This window comes from Pleurodeles waltl, chromosome 1_1 (genome assembly GCF_031143425.1).
Source record: "Pleurodeles waltl isolate 20211129_DDA chromosome 1_1, aPleWal1.hap1.20221129, whole genome shotgun sequence".
NCBI lineage: Eukaryota > Metazoa > Chordata > Amphibia > Caudata > Salamandridae > Pleurodeles > Pleurodeles waltl.
This window is the reverse complement of record NC_090436.1, coordinates 745,472,923-745,488,416: the sequence shown is the minus strand read 5'-3', so window position 1 is coordinate 745,488,416 and position 15,494 is coordinate 745,472,923. Positions and strand designations below refer to the sequence as shown.

The 15,494-nt window shown below is 44.5% G+C and overlaps 1 protein-coding gene across 1 annotated transcript in view; it reads right to left on the bottom strand.

Annotated features, from left to right (window-relative positions):
- SHC3 (SHC adaptor protein 3) overlaps positions 1-15,494 on the bottom strand; it is a 418,135-nt gene that overhangs the window by 138,575 nt on the left and 264,066 nt on the right. The window contains exon 3 of the mRNA XM_069227563.1: positions 6,238-6,301. Within this exon, the coding sequence (XP_069083664.1) occupies positions 6,238-6,301 (64 nt within the window). The remainder of the gene's footprint in view (positions 1-6,237; positions 6,302-15,494) is intronic.

The following is a 15,494-nucleotide window of genomic DNA, read 5'->3' as shown; positions in this document are numbered from 1 at the left end:
AGGCGGAAGAGTGGAGGTGAGGCGGCATTGGTGCGAATCGTTGAGTCGGTCACGACGTGATGCGGCAACCTCCACGGAGTCGCTGACTTCGGCGGGGCTGCAGCAATGTCGGGCCTGCAAGTGTCATCGCACTTCAGCGAGGACCACGGAGTCAGTTGCAGGCAGCGTCACGGGATTCGGTAGCGGCATCGGTCCAAAGTCGTCCGAGGTCAGTTTTCTTGGATTTTCACCAGCTTCTCCTTTCAAGGGTCCAGGGACTGGATAGGGCACCACTTGTCAGGGCAAGAGTCTCAGCAGAGAGTCCAGGTGCTGGTAGGGGAAGTCTTTGATAGCCTTGAGACTTTATAACAGGGGGCAAGCTCAGTCCAAGTCCTTGGAGATTCTTCTCAAGCAGGAATATCCCACAAAGTCCAGTCTTTGTCCCCTTTCACAGGCAGAAGCAGCAACTGCAGGATAGCCCAACAAACCACAGTCACAGGCAGGGGCAGCACTTCTCCTCAGCTCTTCTCCTTGGCAGAGGTTCCTCTTGATTCCTGAAGTAATCCAATTTTCGGGGGGTTTGGAGGCTCCTTTTATACCCCTTATTGCATTTGAAGTAGGCCTACTTCAAAGGAAAGTCTTGCTCATTTGTAAGATCCTGCCTTGCCCAGGCCAGGCCCCAGACACACACCAGGGTGTCAGAGACTGCATTGTGTGAGGGCAGGCACTGCCCTTTCAGGTGTAAGTGACCACGCTTCCCCTCCCTCCTAGCACAGGTGGCTCATCAGGATATGCAGGCTACATCCCAGCTCCCCTTGTGTCACTGTTTAGAGAGAGGTGCAAACAGCCCATCTGTCAAACTAACCAAGACAGGGAAACCACAAACAGGCAGAGTCGCAGAACGGTTTAAGCAAAGAAAATGCCTACCTTCTAAAAGTGGCATTTTCAAACACACAATCTAAAAACCAACTTCACTCAAAGATGCATTTTCTAAATTGTGAGATAGGACTTGCAACACTGAAAATCGAATTTGGCAGTATTTCACTGTTAGGACATGTAAAACACATAAGTATATGTCCCACCTTTAACATACACTGCACACTGCCTATGGGGCTACCTAGGGCCTACCTTGGGGGTGCCTTACATATATAAAAAGGGAAGGTTTAGGCCTGGCAAGTCGGTACACTTGCCAAGTCGAATTGGCAGTTTAAAACTGCACTCATAGACACTGCAGTGGCAGGTCTGAGCCATGTTTACAGGGCTACTAATGTGGGTGGCACAACCAGTGCTACAGGCCCACTAGTAGCGTTTGATTTACAGGCCCTGGGCACCTCTAATACACTGTACTAGTGACTTACTAGTAAATCAAATATGCCAATCCTGGAAAGTCAATTACACATACATTTTACATAGGAGCACTTTCACTTTAGCACTGGATAGCAGTGGTAAAGTGCCAAGAGTAACAATAAACCGCAAAACAGAGTCCAGCATACATCAACAACCTGAGGAACAGAGGCAAAAAGTTAGGGAAGACCACGCCAAGGATGCCAAGTCTAACATGTGTGAACACCTATGTCATGGTGGAGTCAGATTATTTAAAAGACAGCAATGTTTCAGATTGACCCATTCAACGACAATAAGAGGCACAGCATCTCGTGTTACGTTGCTATCGCAGGACTAACTCCGAAAATGGACTGACATAAAAACAGACATTACAGCCATTATTGATTAATATTAGAGAAAAGCGATATTATTTGATAACAGTTTTGTTTTTTTCTTGTATGAATTGTCTTTATCTTATGTTTTGATGTTTTTGTATGAACCGAGAAAACCCAGGGACCGTTAGTAAAACTAAAACTAAGATCACTTCCCCCACATTGAATAAAGGAATAAAAAAATATGTATGCCATATACTGAGAATTTCAGTTATTAATTTAAGTTTTCACTGATTAGAATTTTGGGTGGTAATTCTTCCCTGACACGTCTTGCTATATTTTTATTACTATTGTCCACGTCCAGACGCCTTAGGGTCACTTGGGCGTTCCCTAGTTATTTCTTTAAAAAAGTTGGCATTTTTCTGCCCAAAAACAAATGAGTCTCTCTGTCAGTGTCCATGGCCATGTGACTGATAATGGCTCTCCTGTGGTGCGATGTGTATTCCTTGCAGACAGGGGACAAAAGGGGCTTCAGTGTGGGGGCAGGTGTTCCTCTTCTAAACAGGATGCCCTTGGATGTTGTGCTCAGCCCTTCCTGAGCATCAAAGGGTAGCCTGAGGACTGTACCCACCCCCTTCCTGATGTCTGAAGCTGCCTGCCTGTCACTGAGAAATGCCGCTGACACCTGGGCCCCTACCTGTTCTTTGTTACCCTAGACAGTTTAGAGCCAGAGCCAGGGGAAGGGGCAGAACCGACCTCCTGTTTGAGCTGCAGGGACACACCAAGCTCCCAAAGCCATTTTTTACTTTTCACCTGACCAAAACGACTGGACCTAACCTGGTCTGCTGGTCTCTGTGGGAGTGACTCTTGATCCTCCAAGTGCTGTCCTCCAAGTCCTGTACCCGTGGCTGGAGTCAGGGTGTACTTTTCCCTACCCACCTGAAAGTTCCATCAGATCTTATGTGAAACAATAAAGGGCAACACAAAGCAGCGCAGCTCTGAACCGAATGCTTCACCTGAATTAATGTCAAGCAATGCAAAGCCAGGCAGAGCCATGCACCACAGATCCTGTTTGAAGGCTGCACTGGATCAGACAGAGAGCGACGCCAAGTGATGTCAAGCTCCGAAAAGCCAAACAGCTCCTAGCTGAAGGTTTCATCAGATTCGATATCCAGAAACACAGCACTTTGCAACGCTGCCCACACCTCGCATCAAAGACAGAGGGTGTCACTCCCAATGAGCCAAACTTGATCCTGTACCTAGTCCATGCTCCATTGCAGTCAGCCTTAACTTGTGACTTCAGCCCAATCCAGTGCGACCAGATACCCGCAGTTGCTGCTTCACACCTCTTGGCGCGATTTTTACCTTAAACTTTAAAAACTCATAACTCCTGTTATATAGATAAGATTTTTGCCATTTTGGTGTCATTTTATTTGTTAAAATGTAAACTCTTCTTCTAAAATGGAATTTGGAATTTTTCTGGTATGGTGTTTACACTTTATTACTGTTTGAGTGCTGAACACTTAGTTAAGCCTACCTTTTCCCAGACTACCAGGGTGTTAAGCATAGATTTATTTATTGACTTTTGTGGGTCACCCCAACGAGGATTGTTTTTATCACTTGAGGAGGTCTTTCGATCTTCTCAACTTTTAACTCCATTTCTTACATGGAGCAAGCTAAGTGTGCTTCTGGCACTTGAGAAGTGTGGGACCTAAATACACAGCTGCTGTTTTTTAATGGGGCTGGACGTGATCAAAAAGGTGTGAAGAACACCAAGCGCAATTAATGTGACATTCATAGAAACCGAGAAGTGCTGCTTACTTTAGAAAAGGTTACATTCTTTGATAGACCTATCGTTAGCAAAGCTATTTTCTAGATGGATAGCCTAAGTAGGATTGAAAGATAGCACTCAATACTGACGATGGAACTGAAGAGGATCTGAAAGTGTGCAAAAAAACTCCTCAGTGACTTCAATGGTATTTTTACTACGGCTAAGAGAAGGAGTTCCTAATGTCACCCTGAAATTGTATACTGAAGCAGCAGCCAGCATTTGCTGTAGTATAATAGTGGCAAGAGACATTGTGCCATAAAGGGATCAGAGAGATGAAAGGCTTCTGGGTTGACAAGAAATATGTTCCTGGAATTGTTTTAGATACTACTGGCGGAGAAAGGTCTGGCTGATGTATAAAGCTTAGTGTTTTAGCAAAACAGCTTACCGTTACAAAAGATTTAAAATAAACATAGTGAGAACTGCCTTCAGTAAATTGGATAGCTTATGCCTTTGGTTCAGGGGTTCCACAGGCCTGCTCATTTTCAGCAGTGGAACAGGAATGGCACTGTAAAAGACCTGCCATATTTTTGGATGGAAACTTTCGGATTGTTGGTTTCACAAACATTTCAGTAGATGCCCCAATACTCATCAGTAACTTTCATTACTCTCAGTTCTACTCATCCACGTTCTCATTATTAATGAGGCGAATCTTTCCTCGGGGCAGGAAAATCTAGAAGCATACTAAAAATGCAAGCTCCAGTTACCTGACTGGTTGCAAAACATATACAGGCATTCCATGCGTCATCTAAACACATCCAAGCCCATCAAGGGCTTAGGCAATCAAAGAAAGGTTGGCTTACATATGTCAGAAAGGTGCTGGAAATGCACACCGATGTTTCCTTCTTAATAGGGTAGGTGGGGCTTGCATTTTCAGAACACTCTTGAACATTCAGTCATCATGCCAGTACAGCAATGAAGGTGGTGCAGAAGAAATTTAGGAAGATATTGTTTCCAAATTGGCAGTAAATAGGGATGATCAAAAAGGGCATAAATAAAGGGAGTGAATGGAAACAAAATATTTTCAGGCCCAGTTGAATCTACTGAAAAGCTACTGCAGAGTTTTTGAACACTTATTTATGTTTTCCACCTCATCGGCTCACAACCTAAAAGCAACACCAGCTTTCCATGTGTCTTTTGCCCAGTAGTGGTTTTCACAACTGGTGAGACACCATGCCTATTAGTGTGTAAAATAGTGTGTGCACATATCTGTTTGGGGAGCCACTATGACATCAAAAAGCAGAAAAACAGGCAACTGGATTTTTCCACCAGCCGCCCTGTTATGGTTCCCAGGGCCAGACATAACTAACTGCTCCAATTCAGGTTTTTTGCTCTGCATTCTGGGACTTGTAGACTTGATAATCCCATTATAAAATTAGAACTAAAGGTACCAATTTTGCGTAAGTAAATCCTGGATTAGAGCAGCTAGCCAAGCAAAGGCCTGGGAAAGTTGGCAGCTATGATTCAATGGTGTCATCTGGTAGCCTCATAATCCTAGAACGGAAGCATTTGTAAATTGAATAATCAGGACCAGAAATTACCTGTCTCAATTATATGGATTCTTGAGAATCCAGACATAGGTGCTACTTCCACAACCTTTACAAAGATGTCCACTAGTCTCATTTCATAAGAAAGACTGTCAGCCAGTTTTGTGCATTTGTTTCCAGCCAGAACCCTTGTTTTTCAGCCAGCAGTACTGGAGGCATGGACATTAGGCTTACACTTTAATGGGCACAGTGGCACACATAGTGCTATGGACTGGTAAACAAGGATTGGCTGAAAGCCTATCACAAAAGAGGAAGGGAGAACACTTCCTGGCAGACTCCCACAATATTCACCTAGATGCATAGTGGTAAATGCAGTGCATGATAACACTCACTTCAATTAAAAGTCTTTAGTATTGTTGGTGCAATGCTGCTCACAGTCTTATCATGTTTCTGTATCACTCATAGAGCACAGATGAATCCGAACTGTGTGTTGATATGATAGGCAGGATGCTAACTTCCCCCTTTTGTGATTGGCTAGGCTGAACGCCCCCCCCCCTCCCCCATCTCATCATATGCACTGCCATACAGTTAGCACTGACTATTGAACAGTGGGGTCAGTTCATTCCAATGTTTGCTTCTACGACTCGCTGTGAAGTATTCAGGCTCGTTGTTTCCAAAAGGTTCAAATGAGGGGAAGCAGGACATCACTCTTAGAGCGCACCGCCTGTTAAATGAAAGCGCAGAACTAGGACATTGTAGTCCTAATGACAAAGTACCCTCTAATAAACGTATATGGTTTGCACAAAGTCACAGAGCAGTTTATTTTCATCTAAAATGTTGGTTCCAATCACAAGCCTCATAAAAGGAAGGGATATTTAAGTCCAAAGATAACGGCGAGCAGGCTGTCAGACAATAAACACTGTGTGCTCAGGCATCCATCTTACCTCGGGCATGATAACTGCATCGACAACCTGCGGGGACAAAGGTTGCAAGCGCTCGGTGCTTAATAACTGAAAAACACTTCTATTCCGGTACACCTCAGCCCAGGCCACCCCGCCCATGGAATCATCTAGAAGAGCAGTGCTAATCAGCGCTGCAGCTGCATAAGCCCTCGGCCTGAGAACACTAATCATGCCCTCAAAGTTAGCACCTGAGCTGCAAGCAGCGGAAGTCTTTCACGGTCGTTAATCCATCACATTTGGCAGCCACATGTCCACGTGCTCGGGTGGCACCTGTTATACCGAAGAGAGGGGAAGAAAGTAATGATTGCAAAAACAACAAAAGGTACCTTCCGTTTCTTGAAGGCTCCTTTGGCACCAGGTACAGCTTCACAAACACGGCTGATTGCTTCCCTGAAGGAAAATACAATGCATTAAGGGCACTTAAAACCGCTCATTCGTTCTACAGCAACATGGGTCCAAATCACATTAACTGTGCAAATGAGAAAGACAAAGAATAAAGTCAGGTTTTTTTTCACACCAAAGAGCCATTTCTATGGGTTTATATATTCAGATTTTATATCCCGTGGTTTTCCCAACTGCCCTTCTTATTTTCACACATTACAAGCTAGAATATTACTGTTCAACTTGTTACGAACTGGCTCACGCAAATGTGTTCTGTCTTTCTCTTTTTTTTCAGTTAAAGCTAGATAAAAGCTTCGGTAATGCAATCTATGAAGATAAAAACCCTTATGTTCGTTCACTCACAGTACAAATGTTTTAGCATTCTGATTGAGCGTATCTTGAAGGTTACACAAACCGTCGCCATAAAATGTCAAAACTGAAACAACTGTTAAAAGAGTATTTGCTGTGGAGGAACCTTTTATCATGTGTGACAACCTGAGCCAGTCATGACTTGTTAGCTAAAAGAATGTTGCATGCGGGGATATTGAGAGAGAGGGGCGCAGCACAGACCACTGACCATGTTGTTGTTTGAAAAACGTCACTTTATTGAAACAGGTGCACATCACAAACTTTAGCTAGGCAATTGCCTTACAAAACTAACTCCTCACTATACATCAAATTAACTATTCAATCTCCCCCCCCCCTCTTGTCCCATCCACATACCCCAACCCACAACTATCTACTTTGCATTGGAGCGCATTTCAACCATTTTCATCTTTAACTTTTTTCTAACAGCCTATGACCAATCAGTCAATCAATACTTCCATAGCACGGCTTATCACCCATAGGGTCTCAAGGCGCTGTTGCGGTGGTGCTGTCCACTCGAATAGCCAGGTCTGGAGGTCCTTCCTGAACTGCTTCAGAGATGAGGTCTGCCTGATTTGAGTGTTCCATGTCTGGGCTGCGAGGTAGGAAAAGGATCTTCCCCCTGCTGTGCTTTTTTGGATTCTGGGAATGGCTGCAAGGGCAAGCTGGGAAGAATGGAGTTGTCTGTTGGGTGCGTAGAGGGTGAGGCGGTGGTTGAGGTAGGCCAGTCCTATGTTGTGTAGTACCTTGTAGGAGTGTGTCAGAGGCTTGTAAGTGATGCATTTGTTGACCGAGAGCCAGTGTAGGTCTTTGAGATGGGAGGAGATGTGGCTGTGTCAGGGGATGTCCAGGATGAGCTTGGCTGCTGCATTCTGGATTCCTTGTAGTTTTGATTGCAGTTTATTTGTGATGCTGGCATACAGTGCAATGCCATAGTCCAGTTTGCTACTGACGAGTGTGTGAGTGACTGTCCTCCTCATCTCGGTGGGGATCCATTTGAAGATCTTTCAAAGGAGTTGAAGGATGTGGAAGCATAACGACGAGACAGTGTTGACTTGACGGGTCATGGACAGAGAGGAGTCCAGGATGATTGCCCCAGATGAGTGTCTGAAAACCAGACCGCTACAGCCCCCATTCCATGCAGCTGACCGGGCAGCCTAGGCCACCGGACAAAGTACCGGCGACATAACCAGGAGTGAAACTGCACTCTCCCACTGCGCTCTCCCCCTGAGCTCTCTGATGCATTTTGGACGAGCACAACCATTTCTCCAGGCTCTCATCCCTTCTTGTGACATCCTCCCACAGCATTCCCCACCCAACACCCTAGCAGTTCTGAGACACGAAAACATCCAAGATATGAAAACCGAAAACAAGCATGACCCCACCGGCCCTTTGCAGAACGCCAGCAGCTACCTCCGAACCCTACACAACAAGTTCCATGTCAGCGGCTTTCTAAGCCCCCCTCTTCTCTCATGGAGAGCCTGACCGTAAGCTCTCTATGTCAACTCTGCCAGGGACCCTACCACCAGTTGTACATTCCTGTTTTGCCTATCGACCACAACTCCACCAGCATGGGCATCTTGTAATAGTCTGTATCCGTGGCCAGCTCACAGAATCAACCCCACTGTGAATGAGACAAAGCATCTGCAATGTCATTGTCCACCCCGGTACATACCTAGCTATGAAAGTTATGTCATGCCGCAAGCACCCAGCACAAATATCCGCCGCAGCTTCAAGACCTGCAAATCCGTGGCCAACTGTCTGTTCATGACATGCACTACCACCATGTTGTCCACTCGGATCAGCACCCTCCAGTCCAGCTTCCCATTACGGTAACTGCAACCATCAGAGAAAACAGTTCTAGGAATGTTATGCTTCTGCCCCTGACCTTTCACTGGTCTGGCCATTCTTCTGCACACCAATGGCCTTGTGAGTACAAGCCTAAACCCAGGCCCCTGCCGCATCTGAGAATATTTGTATGTCCCATTCCATCAATTGCCTCCCACTCCTTCAATTGCCTGTGGAATCCCATTAAAGGAGTGTAGGAGGCTGTCCCTCTAAGTAATGTATAATCTTGGAGAAGTGCAACGCATTTGTATTACACACAGTATCAATAAATGAAGACACACTATTAAAAGAATAACTGCAGACCAATTTACAAAAATACTTCAGATTTCTATTTACATACAAGACCAAGATCATCACAATCGGTAAGAACTTTATAAGTTATGAGTTTTTGAAGTTTTAATAAAAATAGTCTTTTGGGGCATAATTCCAAACCATAGAGATCAGTAGAGAAAATACTTTGCAAATGTATATACAATCAGGCAGTGCATTTACCAATGTCTCCCTTTGGAGGTGTTGGTGGGCACTATGGGCCAGCTGGAGAAGTTTGGGCTTCTCCGGGTTTCAGCAGGAGAAGCTGCAGAAAGTCGATGGAGCTGGTGCCAGGCTATTGAGGAGGACCAATTGGAAAATTGCTGCACCGGTGAACTTAAGGGTAAGTCCGGAGGGCCCCCTTGGAGTGTCAATGTTACAAGGGGTGGGAGACCCTTTGGACAAAGCTGGATCTTGAGTGCAGGGCACAGGGTGCCTGGGTACAGAGTGAATCGGTGAGCCCTTGGAAGCAGGAGGTAGGTCTCTTTGAGGGTCGTTTGTAGGTCAGCAGGGGCACTCTGGTGGGAGGTCTAGGTGGTTCCCGAAGTCCCTTGACTGGGGCTTCCTCCTGGTCCTTTTTCAGTCCGGAATGGACTGTCCTTCTGGATGTCTGACGTAAGGTGACCAGTACCTAGGGCTATTGCACGGTCTGGCCACTGGAGGGTACAGTGCCACCAAACTTGACACACTGGCAGGGTTTGCCCCCCTCGTCTGACAAGCAAAGTTTGGTCGAGCTGTGGCATCTTATTCCTTGGTTAGCAGCGGGTCAGTGAAGTGGCCTTCACTGGGTCTTTGGTTCCTTGATGTTGTGGAGTGGTGCCTTCATTCTGGAGGGAGACTGGAGGTTCTCTGGGGGTTTGTAGGGTACGTCCAATGTCCAAGCAACCCTTTAGTGACAATTGTTGAGTCCTGGGTGTAGCAGGGATGGTTTGGCACCTTTTCTTTGTGCAGCAGGACTTCAGGTCTTGAGCCTTGGGTCTTCTTTGTTGTTGGTCTTCTTTTGTCCTTGGAATCCGATTGCTTGGACTAGGTAAATATTGTATTTAGTTGGCATTTTAGGGGTTACCTAGTAGTGACCAATGGGTCATCTACCTTAGGGTGGCTACCCCCAGTAAGTGGCCACTTTCCTACACCTGATTGGCTATTTTCCTTCCATGCAAGAGGGAGGATTGAAATGGAGGGGTCACCTCGCATTCAACACCTTAGGGGTGATGCAAGCTAGGACTGACCACTTCTCCTGTTCTTTGTCTGGCTTCCCGCTGTTGCTCCCACCAAAAGTGGAAGTTTGCAACAGGGGCAACCATCTGCTGCTACCAGAAGGCCTGAGGGTTGAGTTTCAAGGGTGGTAAGCCTTTTCAAGCTCACTAGCAGGTCAGTGCACATTCCTGAGGGACGGGTTGTTAGCACCTCCACACAGGAAGGGCATATGTATTAAAATGGATGCCCTGTTCACTTACTATGTCCCAGGTTTGGCATGGACACAGCAGGGTCATATTGCTCATGCATCTATGCTCACACATTCCATATAGTGGAACCTGCCTTATGGCTGGAAGGCCTGCCAGAGGGGTGACTTACATATAGTGCATGCAGTGGGCAGGGCACACAGGCTGTGTGCCATGGCAAATTAGTATTTTAGGATTGCATCAAAACACTCAGCATTCAATGGCAGTGCAGGGTGCTTATGAATGCATAGCCTTAGAGGGTGGCACAATCTGTGCTGCTGTCTTCAGGGGCCTACCCTTAGTACCCCATGCCCTGGGTACTCAAGTACCATGTGCTAGGGACTTATAATGGCAGCTAATGGTGCTGCCAATTGTGCCAATGCATCACAACAGTTTTAGGGAAAGAGATATGGCCCAGAGAGCCTGATTAGCAGGGGCCCTAAGCACTAACAACTTTGAGACAACATAAAATACCAGGCAAAAAGTGGGGAGTAACCATGACAAAAGAGGCCTTTTCTCACAAGGAGTGGAGTAAAACACTCCACAGATGGAGATCCTCCTTGACCCCAGGCAGATAGCCGTACATGATGTGAGGAAGCAACAAACCTGACGGCTCCAAGCCCAATCTCCTACAGAACATTCTGCCTGCCCTGACTACTCTGCATGCAAAGTTTGAGGGCCACAATAACACCTGAACCTCCCTCACTTTCACCTTCTCTCTCGCCAACATACTAACCAGCATTGCCTCCTTTTTATCTTGTGGCAGTCTCACTTCCATTATTTGAGAACCTATTTCAATCCTCAGGAAAGATAGCACTGAGCTTGGGCCCACTGTTTTTTTCAGGTGCCAGTAGAACATCCATAAACTCTTGAAAAATTACCAGCATTTGCTGGCCGAACATGGAGCCTGGTTTTTCAGTGAAAAATAAATAATTCAAGTAATGCATCACAAGCGTATAGCCAGTATGCCACTTGAAGAGCCACTTCAGAAAAGTACTGAAACATTCAAACAATGCCTAGGAGATAGTGTACCTCATTGGCAATGCCTTGTCCGTATACCAGCGCCCTCAAAATGCATGCCCAGCAGCTGAAATGTGTCTGGATGCACAGGAAGCAGCCGAAAAACTGACTTAACATCACCCTTTGCCATCTTTGTCCCCAAGCCCAGCGTTACCTCCAAGGACATGGCCAGGTTTATAGAGGATTATGACACTGATGCCATGACTTCTGATATCAAATTATTAACTGATCCCCCTCCGACCACGATAAATGTTGGATCAACCTGAGTTGACCCTTTCTTCTTAGGTACCGCACCAATTGGTGACACAATTAAATCTTCCATAGAGCAGTCATCGAAATGACCCGCCATCCTCCCCTCACACTCACCTTGTTTTCGATCTGACCTGCCGCCCATGATTTTCGCGGTGGAGAACAAGCCTTAATAGCTGCGGCCACGTGGTTTGACACCCTATGCTTCTGGTTGTCCGCGCTGACCACTGTTTCCCCAACACTCACCAGATTGAGGCGCCTGACCTCCACCACTTTCGACTCCACATTCGCCATGGTGCTGACCTACACCCTGCAAGTTAGCTGGAAAAAAATAGCCTAATTGATCCCTGCCACCAGGTCACCTGGTACCAAATGGTGGCAAGGAGCCCAAGAACAAGAAATATATACGAGTTGGGCTCTAATGTATAGCCCAATCACAAAACGGCAGTCCTGGACTGTGCCATCCTCCCAAACTGCCCCGGGGGCAGACTTCCCTGTGCTGCCCCAAACCCTGCCTTTTAAGATATACTTACAGAGGTAATTGCAGAACCAATAGCCTCAGAATACAGTGAAATGTTGACTATCTTATCAGGACAGGCCGAAGGACACCCACAGAGCTCTCATGTTTCTCAGTTCCATACATTAATAATCCCAGAATTTTATTTGAAATTTGGGACTTGTAGTGCTGCTGGTTTTACAATGGCTTACACAGGACTACAAATGCCTTAATTCAATGGAAAACAACTGGACTGGATGAGCTTCCCTCGCATGGACTAGTTAAGCTGCATTCCCATCAAGTGTTCAGATACAACCACCACAGAGCTGCAAATGTGTTATATGAAAGAACATTGCAAAAATGTCATCACTCAGTACCTATGATAGCAAACCAACATTAAAAAATGTGGAATTCAACGTACTCAACTATAAGTGTAGCCCCCATGAATTTTACAGTAAGACCAGTTATTTACAAGCTGCTTGGCAGTGGAGCAATGTAGCCAATGGATGCAGTGTTGTTGGTTTCATCTAGATCTATGCATGTTTTATTCTAAATAAACTTTATTAGGAGATAAGGAACATTCAAAATCTTTTAACAGTGACTCCACACCAGACATATTTGTCAATCATGTGGCAATCAAACTTTTCCATTTTACCCCATACTAACCATTTACCCCTCTGCACCCACTTCTGGTAAAACAAAGGTCATTACATTGTATGATCTGGTCCACTTCCATACCATAGTCTCAGGTCGCCTTTAGGGCTGCTCCACTCCTGCTTCTCCAAGATCAGGCAGTTCTGATTTCTCTACATTGTGATCTGTCTCCCCTGTAGATATCACCTTCCTCCACACTTCTTACAAGGTTGATTTGAAGCCACACTCCTTCATAATTATTATTACAGTCAAATAGAACTAATGCTCTTAATCTCCGTAGACATGTGTCTTCTACAATCTTTAGCCATATAATTTTGCAGTGGCAACCATACCAGTAGAAATGTACCTATGTGATCTGTCAGCCTGTGAGAAAAACTTTCATGGCCATGACACCCCAGACCCTGTGTAGCCAGTACTGGGTATTCAGAGTTCTCTCACTGTTGAGCTTCGCAGACAATAATAATTGGTATGTTAGCTTACAGATGGGTTTATACATTTCCCCTCATTGTGATGGTTTAAACACAAACACAGTGAATCCCAGAAAGTGAGGAATTGAACAACTATAAACTTCCCTAAAGCTGCCAGTACTTCTTTCCAAAATGTCCTCAATTCAATGCACTGGCATCAAAAAGTATAGGAGAATCATTTTCACACAGTACCCCAAATGCAGCCCATCAGCAGAGGTCGAATTGTGTTATTATTGGCCAGGAGGGCATTTAACATGTTTTGAATGTGAGAACTTAGATGAGTGTTTTCAAGTAGGGGACATTCTAGTGTCAGCTAACTCTGCAGAGAGTGATTAATGTCATCATATAAAGTTGGTTCTGGAACTGAGAGAATGGAAGAGAGTGAAACAGCTGACTCAAAGGCAGTGAATTTTATGGTTGGAGAAAAATAGCTGAACTGGGACGCAAGTAGGCAGGAGGTGTTTTTCACCAGGTTTCCTGAAATACCTCTTCAGACATGTAAATACAAGAGTAGCTCTTCATTTTTTAGAGATACCATGGGCTCCATTAAAGTCTTAGAAAAATTGTAAAAAAAACTGCCTATGGGTTTCATAGGAAAGCAAACTCCCAATAACCGATAAGAACATATATATACTCAGAGCAACCAAGATATACTAAAGCAAAATTAGACAACCACAAATATTTTTATTTCAAACAAAATTATAGTAGATAATCAACTTAATACAAAATCATGTTTCTTCCCCCTTTATTCCTACATGTATTTGCTACAAATATTTGTAATCCATACAAGAATAGAAATACAAACAGGCAACAGACACATTAGCTAAAAGATCATTCATCATACAAACACACATACCTCACCATCATATCTGAACATACTCACAAATCTCACACCATTAAAACCAACCATGCCAAGAGGGAACAGTATGCTGAGGTCACTAGGAAATGATATGCATTCTCATACGATTAATCTAATTAAGCACATAGTTCACAGTATTGAATGAATGTAGATGGTATACATCAAAAATATATAATAGATTAACTCCTAATAGAAAATGGAATTTATAGTCATGCTAAGAGTGATCTCCCTGTCCCCACGTTGCGCCGACGCAGGTTTCGGTGGAGCCGCACAGTGGGAGCTACCTTCTTCAGGGCGTAATAATATGAGGTGATGAAATTTCTGATGAAAGCTGTGGCCCAGTGATTTCTAATACACACAAAAAATAACTATAAACATAATAACTCCTAATTGCTCAATTGGCAAGCCTCAGCATGCTCCAAAGAGGAAACACCTAAAGTCCAAAGATAATAACTACTCCCAAATTGGAAGACCGGGAGGAAGAAATTTATGTACCTTGTGGGGAAGTGAACCAAGGGCAGAGAAGTAAAAGAGACCATATACCAATTCCACCAGTGCTGAATAATAAAAGTGTGTGTAATAAGTAAATCACCCCAGAGTTCTACACAAAGAAAGTCAAAACTTACCTTCCTATAGGTATGCCAACAAGACACACACTTAAAAGAGTTCAATGGGGTAATCGCAGTCCACCAAGACCTCTATAAAGAGAATACAACATAAATGAGGCCAAATAAAGAGAGGACCATGCTCAAAATCCATACAAATAAATACACTGCAAAGAGAACCTACCCCTCATAAATTGTGACATAATCCAACAAGTAACCTTTGACTGATGAATCCACTAATTGAAGGAAATAAATTGTGATTCACAAAACATGATATTCTGTCCCAAATCCTAAAAGAAAACAAATGTGTACACAACTATAAGAATGAGAGAAACCCTCTCAATTCTAACAGTCATAGAGGGTATGTAAGCATGAGGAGGGTATACATGCCTACACTAAAAAATAAATGGACTCATTCAAGGAGCCTGACTATAAGGGCAAACTGAAACGACTGTGCCACATGCTTTTCTATCAAACAGGAGGCCCGCGGACCCTACCAAAGGAGGACTCAACTAGAAAAGGAGGGAAAAAGGAAGGAACCCCTTACCTGTTGTTTCCAAAGAAATCCCGCTGAACATTGTGGACGTATCTCAATAAGTGCGAAAAATCCATAGATAACACCGATACATCCAGAGGAATGCCAGGTTAAAAGACCAAGAAAAAAAAGCCACGTTTTTTAATCCCGGGGCGTTCTAAACCAAATCCCTCCTAGAAAAAGGACTAAAGTAACAGATAGGTACCATGTTGGAGGAGACAAGCACTTGTACAAAGTAATATTAAATCCAGAAATTCGCATTGATTGATAAAATTGCATATCAACGAGTGCAAAAGAAATCTACAGATACAGCCGACATTTTAGGACGTGCACCAGGCTGAAAGGCTCGTAA